This window comes from Ceratotherium simum, chromosome 2 (assembly GCF_057802395.1).
Source record: "Ceratotherium simum simum isolate JZ-2026a chromosome 2, ASM5780239v1, whole genome shotgun sequence".
NCBI classification, from domain to species: Eukaryota; Metazoa; Chordata; class Mammalia; order Perissodactyla; family Rhinocerotidae; genus Ceratotherium; species Ceratotherium simum.
In genome coordinates, this window is record NC_141901.1 from 44,834,647 (window position 1) to 44,849,053 (window position 14,407).

A 14,407-nucleotide genomic window follows, 5' to 3' on the forward strand; every position below is an offset into this window, starting at 1 on the left:
TAAAGAATACATTGTTGGGATTTCATATACATAGCGTTGGGAAAGGATTTCTCCCGTCTAGTTAACACATCCATCACCTCACAAATTTTATTTTTTTGGGGGGGGAGTGGACATTTAAGGTCTCCTTTCAGCAAATTTCAGTTTACAATACAGTGTTATCAACTATAGTCACCATGTTTCACATTATGTCCTCAGACCTTATTCATCAGCTTCCCCCAAGTTTTTATTAAGAAAATTTCATACAGGTGAAAAAGGTGAAAAAATACTTCAAGGAGTACCTACAATGAACCCACCACCTAGACACAACAATTTTTAACATGTTGGCATATTTGATGTCTATAAGAAAACACCAAAATATCTATATATTTACTGAACCAGTTGAAAGACACAGTCATGACATTTCTGCTCAATATTTTATGTATTTGCTAAGAATAAGTACATTCTCCTACATAGCTCTAATACCACTATCCTTTCTAAGAAAATTAAAAATAATTCCCACATATCATCTAGTGTGTAGTCTATATTCAAATGTTTCAGTTGTCCCCAAAATGTCGTTTCTATCTTTTTTATGAACCACAATCCAGTAAAGGTTCATGTTACATTTTGTTGTGTCTTTTTTGTGTGTGAGGAAGATTGGCCCTGAACTAACATCTTTTGCCAATCATCCTCTTTTTGCTTGAGGAAAATTTGCCCTGAGCTAACATCTGTGCCAGTCTTCCTCTCTTTTGTATGTGGGATGCCGCCACAGCATGGCTTGATGAGTGGTGTGTAGGTCTGTGCCCGTGATCCGAACTCCCAAACCCCAGGCTGCTGAAGTGGAGCATGCGAACTTAACCACTATGCCACCGGGCTGGCCCGTTATGTCTCTTTAGTTTCGTTTAATCTACTTTGGTCTTCTCACTCTGTGTGTGTATGTGACCGATGTTTTTAAAGAGACTGTGTTAGTTGTTTTATAGAATGTTCCATATTTTGCATTTGTCTGATTATTTTCTTATAGAATGTCCTGCCTTCTGGATTTATCCCATTATTTTCTTGTGGTATTGCTTAACTTATTACTCTACTGCTGTATTTCCTATAAACTGGAAGTTAAATTATTTAAATACTTGATTTGATTTAGGTTAAACATTATAGTCAATGGCTTTTCTTGTTTGTTTGTTTTAACAAAAGGGCAAGCCACACACCAAACAGCTGATGACAGGTGGAGTTTGGATTATTGGCTAACATTTTTCTATGTAAACTTGTTAGTGTCATAACTTTTGGTTTTGAGATATAGAGCTACTTCTGTAACTTTATTTTATTTTATTTTTTGGTGAATAAGATTGGCCCTGAGCTAATATCTTTGCCAGTCTTCCTCTATTTTGTATGTGGGACGCTGCCACAGCATGGCTTGATAAGCGGTGTGTAGTCTGAGCCTGTGATCCAAACCAGTGAACCCTGGGCTGCTGAAGCAGAGCATGCAAACTTGACTACTACGCCACCAGGCCAGCCCCTACATCTGTAACTTTAAGTTCGAGCATTACAATAGTACCTTGAGAAAAAACACAGAAATAGGTTTGCATCATGTCATTTTGGTTCACAGCCCTCTGAGAAAATGATTGGGAAGTTGAAGAGGCAAGAAAAGTTGATATATTTAGCAAAAGCAACCCATAAAGGAATTGTAAAGGAGTCACAACCAGAAATTTTAGAAATGGAAATTAGATTAAAGGACTTTGAGAAATTGTTTTCACAAAAATTATTCACTAGTCAATATTGATGATAACAAATACTGATAGTAACCATAATTTTAGAGGATTAACATCATGATGCTCCAGTTTTATGAGGAGAAATTATATACTTGGGCAAGAACAAGAATGGCACAAAAGTTGTCAGATGGATATGAAGATAAAATCAGGTTTCACAGGTAGATGATTATAGGGTGAAACAAACTAGATGTATATTAGTTTTATAAAAATGTTTTTACTCCATAAGATGTACCCATTTGAACAATTCATAGGAACCTTGCTCTGCTCATCTTTGTTGCAGAGAAGATAAATATTTTTAAAAGAAATGATAGTTCTTTATGCATAGAATGTGGGATGATTTTTTAAAAAAATTTTCCCCTTCAGAACATGGATTCAGTTTGATCAGGGTTTCTCAGTATTGGCACTATTGACATTTTGGGCCAGATAAGTCCCTGGCTGTCCTGTGCATTGTAGGATGTTTAACAGCACCCCAGGTCACTACCCACTAGATAGGTGTTAGTAGCACCCCTCCTCAACCCCATCCCTAGTTATGACTACCAAAAATGTCTCCGGATATTGCCAGATGTCTTATGGGGGGCAAATTAACCTTGTTTGAGTATCACTGAGTTGGATAAAATCCACTGGCATGTGTGAAGAAGATTCCTTAGCAATGTCCTTTGTGATCTAGGTTTCCCTTTACATAACCTACCTACAGCTGTTCAACCCAAGTCCCTTCTGCAGATATGCTGCATAGCTTGGGCTGTGCCTGGTATATGTTGGAGAGCACTGGGATATGATGAAATTTCTTTAGCTTTATTGGAAGTTTTATTGAAGGTAGAAATGAGCTCTTCACTTGTAAGTCAAAGTGTAGGCCTTTGCTTTATCTGATCCCTCCCCACCGACCCAGTTTGTTTGGAAAAGGACCTTATTAGCTATGTGCTATGGATAAAGTTTTTGTTAGGAATAGTTGACAAATTTGATATCTTTGAGGTCATCTTTGAGGTCTATATCTTGGCATTCAAGAAAAGACAGTCTTTAAAAAAATAGTTACTTGCTAAAGGGCTTGATTAAACTTAACATGTCCTCTTTGTTAACCTTTGGTTGTCCTTAAAAATTTTTAACTGTAGGGCTGGCCCCGTGGCTTAGCGGTTAAGTGCGCGTGCTCTGCTACTGGCGGCCCATGTTTGGATCCCGGGCATGCACCGACGCACCGTTTCTCCGGCCATGCTGAGGCCGCGTCCCACATACAGCAACTAGAAGGATGTGCAACTATGACATGCAACTATCTACTGGGGCTTTGGGGGAAAAAAAGAAAAGGAGGAGGATTGGCAATAGATGTTAGCTCAGAGCTAGTCTTCCTCAGCAAAAAGAGGAGGATTAGCATGGATGTTAGCTCAGGGCTGATCTTCCTCACATAAAAAAAAAATTTTTTTAACTATATGTCAATTCTACCAATCAGGAAAATGATCTAGGCATCTTGTTAGGGGAAAGGAAAGGGAATACATACAGGTGGGGTAGAGTAAGAGTGGAAGTAATGAGAATTAGTTAATAAATATAAGTTACAAGACTGAAACATCTCAAGCAAGAATTTCAGGAGAAAATAGGATTTTGTTTTAAGTTTCTAAGACATATTATTTGTGGATGTGGAATTTTTCTGCCAAAGGAGTAAAATTAAAGATAGTTGACTAATAATAGTTGAGAGTTGATATGGAGATAATTTTATATTTAAAATGAGCAGAAAGGCCCCTAGCATCTAGACTGTGGTCTTGGAATATCATTCCCCACCAAAAGGAATCAGGGTTCCTTGGAGAAATGGCTGATTCTAGTTCTGGGGCAGGAAATGTATGAAATGAGCCTGGAATATTTTGTCTATCAGATAGCAAGGATTTTATCAAACGCTGCTAAGAGTTGTGTCGGAAGGACTCAGTAGCCTACTGAAGAAGTTCCCACTGGCCAAAGTAGGAGACTTTGAGTATCGGTAAAGATAACTGTAGTGGATCAAAACACATCAGATACATTTAAATTGGTGGTGTCATAACAGTAGTTAAAGAACAGGCTTATTAGTCACTTGGGGGAAATGCTAATGAATCTTTTTTTTTTTGTGAGGAAGACCAGCCCTGAGCTAACATCCAATGCCAATCCTCCTTTTTGCTGAGGAAGACTGGCCCTGGGCTAACATCCGTGCCTATCTTCCTGTACTTATATATGGGACGCCACCACAGCATGGCTTGACAAGCGGTGCGTCGGCGTGCCCAGGATCCAAACCTGTGAATCCTGGGCCACCGAAGCAGAGCACGCGCACTTAACCACCACACCACTGGGCCGGCCACAAATCATTATTTTGAAAACTGGCAGATGAAAGGAAAAAGAAGCAAGATATTTTCTATGAACTGCACTACTGGGTAACCAAATAGTATGTTTTGTTTTTATTTAATAGAAGTGTTCTATTTAATAAATGAAGAAGGAATGATAGATTTAGAATGTCTCCTCATGGAAGAATACATCACCCTTATGGGTAGTCTTAGGGAAAAAAAGTTAAACCTGTATTTAATCATGCCTCTAGATCCAACTATCAATTTCAGGATATACAGAGGACAGAGGCATATATTAAATGCCATGTGTATATGAACAACAATATCCAGACTGTAGAAACTACAGGAGGTGACCTGGTTCTTCAACAAATAAATTGCAAGCGGAAAAAAAAAAGATGAAGGAGGACCTATAAATTAAAAGAGACTTAAGAAGCTTATCACATAACTGTAGTGTGTAGACTTTATTTGGATCCTAATTCAAACAAACATTTAAAAGTATAGTCTTTGAGAGAATTTGAAATTTGAATGTTGACTAGATATTTGATGTTAAGGGACTATCAATTTTTTAGGCATGTAATGGTACTATGATTTTTTTTTTTGTATGTGATCTTTTTGTCTTTTTTATTAGATATCATCCACATACCGTAAGATTCACCCTATAAAGTATACAATTCGGCGGGTTTTAGTATCTTCACAGACTTGTGCAGCCATTACCACATCTGACTTTAAAGATTTTATTTATTTTATTTTTTGCCCCTAAAGCCCCAGTAGATAGTTGTATGTCATAGCTGCACACCCTTCTAGTTGCTGTATGTGGGACTCGGCCTCAGGATGGACAGAGAAGTGGTGCCTCAATGCGCACCCGGGATCCGAACCCGGGCCGCCAGCATCGCAGCGCACACACTTAACCACCAAGCCACAGGGCCGGCCCATCACATCTGACTTTAGAACTTGTTCATCACCCTAAAAAGAAAGAAAGAAAGAAACCCTATACAGCTAACAGTCATTCCCCATTCCCCTCTCCTCCTTGCCCCTGGCAACCACTAATCTACTTTCTGTCTCTATGTATTGGCCTATTGTGGACATGTAAGTGGAATCATAGGATACATAGTTTTTTGTGACTGGCTTCTTTCATTTTTTTCAAGATTTATCCATGTTATAGCATGTATCAGTACTTCATTCTCTTTTTTTAATGTATTTATTTAATTCGGGTAACATTGGTTTATAACATTATATGTTTCAAGTGTACATCGCTATATTTTGACATCTGTATAGACTACATCATGTTCATTCACCACCAAAAGTCTCGTTACGAGGTATATGATCTTTTCAAGTCCTTATCTTTTAGAATTACATAGTAAAATATTTACGAATATGATATTAGGGATTCGTTTCAAAATAATATGAGGGAGAGGGGGTGTAGATGAAACAAGGTCCGTTTTGAGTGATTTTTTTTTTTTTGCTGGGGAAGATTCACCCTGAGCTAACATCTCTTGCCAGTCATCTTTTTTTGGCTTGAGGAAGACTAGCCCTGAGCTAACATCTGTGCCAGCCTTCCTCTATTTTGTACGTGGGTCACCGCCTCAGCATGGCTGAGGAGTGGTAGGTCCGTGCCCAGGATCTGAACCTGCAAACCTGGGCCACCGAAGTAGAGTGTGCTGAACTTAACCACTGTGCCATGGGGCCGGCCCCCCTTGAGTTGATAATTTTTGAAGCTGGGTGATAGATGCATGTCTACTTCCATATTTCATTAAAATTTATATCACATTTTATTATTATTTTTTTTGTGTGTGAGGAAGATCAGCCCTGAGCTAACATCCGTGCTAATCCTCCTCTTTTTGCTGAGGAAGACTGGCTCTGAGCTAACATCTACTGCCAATCCTCGTCCTTTTTTTCTCCAAAGCCCCAGTAGATAGTTGCATGTCATAGTGGCACATCCTTCTAGTTGCTTATGTGGGACGTGGCCTCAGCATGGCCGGAGAAGCGGTGCGTCGGTGCGCACCTGGGATCCAAACCCGGGCCGCCAGTAGCGGAGCGCGCGCACTTAACCGCTAAGCCACGGGGCCGGCCCTATGTCACATTTTAAAACTAGTGGAAAAGGAATCACTACAGTCTTGTTTCAAAGACTCATAACTGTAATATGATCAGTGTTTGCCCCTTCACTTGGCTACAGTCTGATTCTCAAATTTACTGCCCATCCAAGTTTTCATCTTGATGTAGCACTGTGTTCCCTATGTGCTGGCCTTTGATTTCTGAAATTCACATTTTTACTTGACAATTTTTTAGAAGAAATGAAAATGTCGCTTAATTAACTAAGGATTGAATTTCAACATAAGTTTGTTTTTTGGTGAGAGAAGTATTCAAGTCTATGAGTACATTTATCTTTTATAGCAAAATAATAGGGAAGAAAGAAAAAAATTCCAGGTGTTTTTTTCCTTATGAGAAACTAAGTTAAAGCTTTGGTGTGGAAAGAGGTTAAACATGAGTAGAATGATAGTTTGGGAACATCTGTACATTTTAGTACTGCATATTTAGTAATTCCTGTCTTCTTTGATCAAAAATAGTTGAAAGGTGACTATATGCCATGGATCACTTGAAAGACCACAGAGAATGGTGGTGTTTCTTTCTTGAGCATCTTGGTAGAGATATTAAATACAGCATTTTCTCATATTAGTGAAGATTTCTTTTTGATAACTGGAAAACTACAGGAAGGATGCTATATTTTTATTTTTTGTTTTTAAAATTAGCAGAATATTTAATTTAGATTGATATATCTATTGTGGCATGGCTGGTCTTTTCAGCAGAGTTAATTTTTTGGCCCTGAGCTATAGATCAGCATGTGAAATTAATGATCACATTCTGAGATAACAGAGTTGAGGTCAGAAATGAGGACTGTTTGAAAAACTTGATTTCAGTGTCTTTCAGAGATGTTTTGGGTGTAAGCCTGTAAAATATGCTCAGTCAGCAAATTTATTATTTGTGTTCATTTTGGTTTTTTTTTGTTTTTTTTTTTTAAAGATTTTATTTATTTATTTTTCCCCAAAGCCCCAGTAGATAGTTGTGTGTCATAGCTGCACATCCTTCTAGTTGCTGTATGTGGGACGCGGCCTCAGCATGGCCGGAGAAGCAGTGCGTCGGTGCGAGCCCGGGGTCCGAACCCGGGTCGCCAGCAGTGGAGCGCGCTCACTTAACCACCAAGCCACGGGGCCGGCCCGTGAATTTGTGTTCATTTTGAATCTTTCAATTTACGTTGGTTGCCTTGGCAGAGCATATACCTGAGGAGTTATTTTTCTTTCTCATTTGGTAAAAAGTAGGACACAAACATCGTTCTTTGCCATCTTTTCAAATATACCCTTCCCACTCTTTCTCTTTCTTAAGAGTACGTTTTTCATGGGAGAAATAACATAATTTGACTTTGGTCAGAAAGAAGAAACTCACAATATTCTTATTAAAATTCATTGTTTCCCCAAGTAAAACACAACTCAGTTTCTTAAGATAATATAAATAGTTGAGATAAAAGACCAGCCTTCTGGATATGCTATTAAAACATCCACAGGCATGACATTGAAAACCACAGTTTGCATTCAGATAGCTCTACTTATTCCAAAGGAAAGTTTTCTACAGATTGTTCAGCATGTGTATGGAGAGTTTGCTTGCAGTTGGTCAGAGCTGAAAGAAGGTCCTTGAAAACCATCTGTAGAGGTTATCATCCAAAGTTTATATTCATTCTGCTGGGTGTTTGATATTTATGCATTAATTATCTGTTAGCTGTGGGCTCTAAGAAAGTTACATAGCAAAGAACAATAGTATAAAATTAAGTAGAAGAAAAAGTTATTTAGAATGTTATCTTTTTCAGTGGAACTAGACTGGAAAATACAGAATTGTGTGTTGTGTAGTCTTGCCTCAAAGAATGCCTGTGATATGGATTTGGCTTCTTTTTAATTCATTTCTGGCTAGCATTGTCTTTCATATATAAATTAAATGTGAAATTAAGAAAATCTAAGTTGATATCTTAAATCTTTTTCTCAGCTTGCTCATAACTTTTCCCCTTTGTGGTTTTGGTTTGGGAAGACAAATAATTAAAGTAGAATAGTAGAGACCAGTTAGAAGCAAATTAAGCACTGTACCCATTAAAACTGTGGGCACTTGGCTATAGCTAACTCTCTGGGGGCATTGCTGGAATATTTTAAATTTTCAAGGGAACACTGCCATCTGTTGGGCACCTCTCAAACTAATACTATCAAATTGTGTGGACCTAATTAAATAGAACGGTTAGGTTGGTGGTTTTGTTTTGTTTTTGGCTTAGAAGTGAGGTGAAAAAATTTCTGGGATACTAAGGGCACTGAGAGCCTTTGTGTTAAAGGCTTTGTCTGAACATTGAGCAGTAGTGCTACTTCCCCTCCAAGACAAATTGACCTTTAGTCAACTAATATTGGAGGGCAGAATAGCTAGCAAAAGCTCTTTCTTTGCGTTGCAAAGATGTAGGCTTTATTTTTTAAAAGAAGCATGTAATTTAGGCAGTGTTTTCAAATTAAAGGCTGACTCCAAAATCGTGGTGGAGTACAAAGTAGTAGTAGGGCCAGGACTAGAGTGTGACAAGGGAGGTTCTCATTTGGGTGCAAAATTTAAGGGGTTGCAAAAAGGCTCAGTAATCAAGATATGTAGTATTTTAATTTAGCATTTTAAAAACATCAATATTAATGCAAAAAACTTCATAATGAACAAGATAGCGATTTTAAACAAAGACAGGATCTGATCCTGCACTCGCATGATTAGTCTAATCTCAGCACTGGGTGTTATAGATTAAACTTTTATAATCCAAATTATTAAATAATGTGCTGTGGACTTTTCCACAGTAATTTTTTTTTTCGAGAATAAAAATTATAATTCTGGAACCTTGGAAGTATGGAGAGATTAGGGAAAATGATAGAGGGAGCAGTAGGGAGTGGGTTCCAGTATATTCAAGAATCTGATTCCAGGCCTGGCTCCATGGCCTGGTGGTGAAGTTCAGCTTGCTCTGCTTCAGTGGCCCAGGTTCGGTTCCCAGCGGGGACCTACACCACTGGTTGGTGGCTGTGCTGTGGCAGCGACCCACATACAAAATAGAGGAAGATTGGCACAGATGTTAGCTCAGGGTGAATCTTCCTCAACAACAGCAACAAAAAAGAAGCTGATTCCATATTTTGCATAAAACTATTTCTCCCATTCTGAGGTTAATATCTTATTTAATCTTTTTTTCTTGTAGCATGGCGGACACCGACCTGTTTATGGAATGTGAGGAGGAGGAGCTGGAGCCATGGCAGAAAATCAGTGATGTCATTGAAGATTCTGTAGTTGAAGATTATAATTCAGTGGATAAAACTACTACAGGTAACAAAAACTCTTTTGATCTTCGATTGTTGTTTAAATGGACTCAATTGAATGGCACTTTTGTTAAGAAAGTGTGAGGTGGAGAAAGACTTTAAGAATCCAGAGATGCCTGCACTGGTGCTACCTTTTTTTTACCATGCTGTAGTCTGTAAATGCCTCAGTTTCCTTATACATAAAGCTAGAAGCACTATAGTTAATTCATTTAAAACATTGGGAGTTGGATTAACCAGTGTTTCTCAAACATCTAGCAACCCTCTTACCAAATGATGTATGAATGGGAATGCGAAGTGGTGGTGTGTGTCAGTGTTCATTTATGTACCCAGTCAAAAACAGGTTCCTGTAGTCTTGTGTTTTTTTTTTTTTTTTTGCTTTGTTTGTTTTACTTGAACTTGGATTCCTTTGTGAGCTGAGCAGAATTTGCTTTGTGTCTGCCTTCCTGGACAGTTTGCAAACTTAGGCTTGTTAGCTTCTCTTTCAAAAAAGTGATGTTGCAGGGTCAAATTCTAGATTGCCCTGAATTTAGAATGTGGGTGGTAGTTCTTTTCTCCCCTAAATTGTATCCGTTGCTCTCTTTACTTTTATCTTCCCTGCCTTGAGATCTGAAGATGGCATTGGTTTGGGCTGAAATAAGACACAGTTCAGGGTCTTGTGGATGGCTTATTATGCATGGTTATGAATACCAGTAGTGGTGATAATAAACCTTTGAGTCTAGAGGTTTGCTTGTGCTATATAAGCAAAACATTAAAATCCCGGTGCAGTGAGCTTGTGATCTAACTTAATTAACCAGGAAAAGTGAGACAAAGAAGGCATTGTGTCTAATTGGTGGAGTGAGGGACAAGTAGGAGGAGAAATCAGATGAACACTTGGATTTACGAGTAAAGCAGGAAACTTTTTGGCTATAGAGACCAACAACAAGTTGAAAAGGGAAGATTAGAACAGTATCCTTTAGTGTCATCTGTCCCTGTCTCCAAGTGACTGTGCCTCCCCTTCCCCACAGTTTCTGTGAGCCAGCAGCCAGTCTCGGCTCCAGTGCCCATCGCTGCCCATGCTTCTGTTGCTGGGCACCTCTCTGCATCCACCACCGTTAGTAGCAGCGGGGCACAGAACAGCGACAGTACAAAGAAGACTCTTGTCACACTAATTGCCAACAACAATGGTAAGTGGGATTATTGGGAAATTCTTCCTGGGCTAGAGGGGTGAAAGAATAAAAAAGGTCTTAGGAATAGCTGTACCTGTTTAGTTTTAGATACTGATGTGGTTCTACTAGTTAGAGTGAATTTAGTAATGATTCTCTGATATGGAAGTAGGTGGTGCTGTTCCATCTGAGTTAGTGCTGAATTGATGCTGGTGTTTCAAGTCAGAGGGCAGCCGATTTTTGCTGCTGATAATTTCTAGGAGAGGAAACGTAAACCCAAAATTCCTGTTAAAGAGATCTGGGGTTTTTTTTTCTTTGATTGTTTTTGTGTTTTTAATTAGAAGAGCCCTACTAGTTTGGTAAGAAGTCTCCCAGGGCAGCTTTGTTCTGTAGTTTTTCTGGCAGATTCATTTGGTTATTGGTTCCTGGGTATGGAAAGTAGGATAGGGTTGTCTACCTGGAGGAAATGGTGAAAGAGTAGTGTTTTTAGTGTATTTATTGACTAGAGGAGCTATGTAGTATTGGTTTCTATTTCATTTTGATGACTGTTTCTACACTGTGAAGATGAGTTATTGGCAAGTTACGTGTCAAGATTCATAACTAAAATAAGCACTTTCATAGAACCATTGCGTTGCTGCAGAGGACTTACTTTTAATTATTTTATTTTCTTTAAAAATGAAATAGCTTTATTAATACAAGAATAATATGTGCTTTGTAGAAGTAGACAGTAAAAAATAAATAAATAAAAGAAAAATTTTTAACTGTAATCCCACTTCCTGGAGATAACTATTTGTAGCTCTTATTCCATACATATGTGTACCTTTATACTTCTATATGCTGTATGTAATGATTTACTTTTTAGAAACATGGATCATCCAGACTCTACATTACGCTTTGCCTGCTTTTTTTCCTTAATGTGTAGTGAATATTTTCTCATTTTTCATAAATATTTGTCTGTAACATTTTTGATGACTATTTCCCATTGTTTGGTTAACTATTATTAACAATAGGTTGTAAAGGGGTATATTGCTACTTTAAAGAGCTACTGTGAACGTCTCTGTCTCTGTCTTTTCTCACATCCTTCGTTAGTTCTGAGAATACATTTCTAAATGTCAAATTGTTGGATCAAAGGTCATCACAGGGCCGGCCCCGTGGCTTAGTGGTTAAGTGCGCGCGCTCTGCTGCCGGCGGCCCGGGGTTCGGATCCCGGGTGCGCACCGACGCACTGCTCCTCCAGCCATGCTGAGGCCGTGTCCCATATACAGCAACTAGAAGGATGTGCAGCTATGACAGACAACTATCTACTGGGGCTTTGGGGGAAAAATAAATAAATAAAATCTTTAAAAAAAAAAAAAAAGGTCATCACAATTTTTAAGGATTTTGATGGATGTTTTTCCTGGATGGGCCATTTAGAAATGTTGTATCAGTTTATGTTTCTGTTAGAAGTGCATATGGTGTTCTTATTTTTGGATATAACCATTTACTCCCCTATTGTTGGACATTTATTACAGTCTCAATTTTTTGTGATTACAAATGGTGCTGTGGTGAACATTCTCAGGCATTGTATCTGTGCTCACTGTGTAGCATATTTGCAGTAGAAAGTGGGATTGCTCACTCAGGCATTAACAATTTGATAGACAGGGTCAATTTGCCCTAAAAAATTGCTCTAAATAAGTGCCCATCAAAAGCTCTTTCCCTGTATTGTTGCCAACTTCAGGTATTATCAAACTTAAATCTTTATAATTTCCATAGATATTTTTTTCAATCTTTGGTTACTGAAAATATGGTTTTTATCACATGGAAAATCCTTAGAATTTTTTTTGAACTTATAGAGACCCTCGTATATATAAAGATGAGGAACCACTATCTAGAGAATTCTCTCATTTTATAGTTGTGGAAATCAAGGTCTAGAGAGTCTAAATAATGTACTTAAGGTCAAATAGTTTGTAAGTAACTAAACTGGATTTGAATTATCTAGACTTCAAAGCTTGTGGCCTTTCCGCTGTATTATATTGCTTTCCTGTGTTTCTCTCAAAATAATCTGTCAAAGTGCTGTTAGCAACCAGTGTAGCTAAATTTTTCTTTGATCCCAGGATTCCAAGGCCCATGATGAGCATCTCATGACACACTGACATGACCTAGTCCCCTTGACTCCTTGAATAGACCCTTGATTTCCTGAGCCCGCCTAGGGCCTGTGTACAAATTCTTAAAAATATATATACATTAATTTTATTTACTTAAAAAACATCTAGTATTCAAATTAAAATGTTAATTCATGTTCATGGTTAAAAAAGAAATGGGTATAGACTGGTAACCACAGTTACATATGTCTTGTTATTCTTCCAAAAAATTATCATGCATAGAGAGACACACATTAGTAGATCCTATTTGGCCCTTTTTTTTTTGGTATGATACATATCAGTTCTGTAACATCTTTATCAGGTACTCTTGAAACACTAGCCTAGGTGTAGGGAATGAGACTTCAGAATAGAGTGAATAAAAATGTTCTGTCTTACAACCCAGTTCCTCTATAAGCCTTCAGTTTAATTGTATTGGTATATTGTCTGCTTATTACATTAATAACATAACAAGGGAGAATAACTTTTAAGCACTTTAGTATTGTTTCACTTAGTGTACTAGGTTCTTTAGAAAGTTGAAAAGTTGTCTTTTTTTCAAAGGGCACAATCAGGAAAGTGAAAACATAGCCCATAGAATGGGAGAAAAATTTTGCAAGTAATGTGTCTGATAAGGGACATGTATCTAGAATATATAAAGAACTACTACAATCCAATAATAAAAAGAAAAATAATCCAGTTTTTAAAATGAGCAAAGGATCTGAATAGACATTTCTCCAAAGAAGATATATAAATGGCCAATAAGCACATGAAAAGATGCTAAACATGCTTGGTCATTAAGGCAGTGCACATCAAAACCTCAGTGAGGTACACTATTTTACACCTACTATGATGGCTATAATCAAAAAGATGGACAGTAACAAGTGCTGGTGAGAATGTGGAGAAATTGGAACTGTGTTGAGAATGTAGAGTGGTGTGGCCACTTTGGAAAATAGTTTGGCAGTTTCTCAGAAAGTTAAACATAGAGTTATCATATGACCCAGCAATTCTACTCCTAGCTATATACCCAAAAGAATTGAAAACATATGTTCACACACAATCTCGTGCACAGATGTTCATAGCAGCATTATTCATTATAGCCCCAAAGTAGAAACAACCTAAGCTGTTGAATGGATAAACAAAATGTGATGTATCCATACAATGAAATATTACTGGGCCATAAAAAGGAATGAAATACTGATATATGCTACAACATAAATGAACTTTGAAAACATAATGCTAAGTGAAAGAAGTCAGATATAAAGGCTACATATTGTATGACTCCATTTATATGAAATGATCAGAATAGGCAAATCCATAGAGACAGAAAATAGATTAGTGGTTGCCAGAGCTGGGAGAGAGGAGAATGGAGAATAAACGGCTAATGGGTACAAGGTTTCTTTTTGGGGTGATGAAAATGTTCTGGAATTAAATAATGATAGTTGCACAAATCTTGTGAATGTACTAAAAACCTCTGAATTATACACTTTAAATGGGTGATATATATGGTATTTGATTATCTCAGTAAAGGTTTTTTTTTTTTTTTTAAGTGTCAAGAATAAAATTTTGGAACATTTTTGTTATTCTTTTTGCTGTTTTTCAGAATCTACCACTCAGCATTTAATAATTATTCCTATAGTTCTGACTGATCATGTGTTTTGGAAAGAAACATTATGCAGTGAAATAAACCACTGCTTAGGGCCAGGCTGGATGGTCTAGTGTTCAAGTTCTGTGCATTCCGCTTTGGTGGCCTGG

The 14,407-nt window shown here is 37.7% G+C and overlaps 1 protein-coding gene across 7 annotated transcripts in view; it reads left to right on the top strand.

Moving 5' to 3' along the window:
• POGZ (pogo transposable element derived with ZNF domain) overlaps positions 1-14,407 on the top strand; it is a 44,574-nt gene that overhangs the window by 5,610 nt on the left and 24,557 nt on the right. For 4 of the 7 annotated variants that reach the window (XM_087443263.1, XM_004436012.3, XM_014791825.2 and 1 more), the window contains exons 2-3: positions 9,279-9,403; positions 10,401-10,559. In XM_087443263.1, the coding sequence (XP_087299389.1) occupies positions 9,280-9,403; positions 10,401-10,559 (283 nt within the window). In that variant the 5' untranslated portion in view covers position 9,279. The remainder of the gene's footprint in view (positions 1-9,278; positions 9,404-10,400; positions 10,560-14,407) is intronic. The other 3 variants (XM_004436014.3, XM_004436016.3, XM_014791824.2) reach the window with 1 other exon arrangement.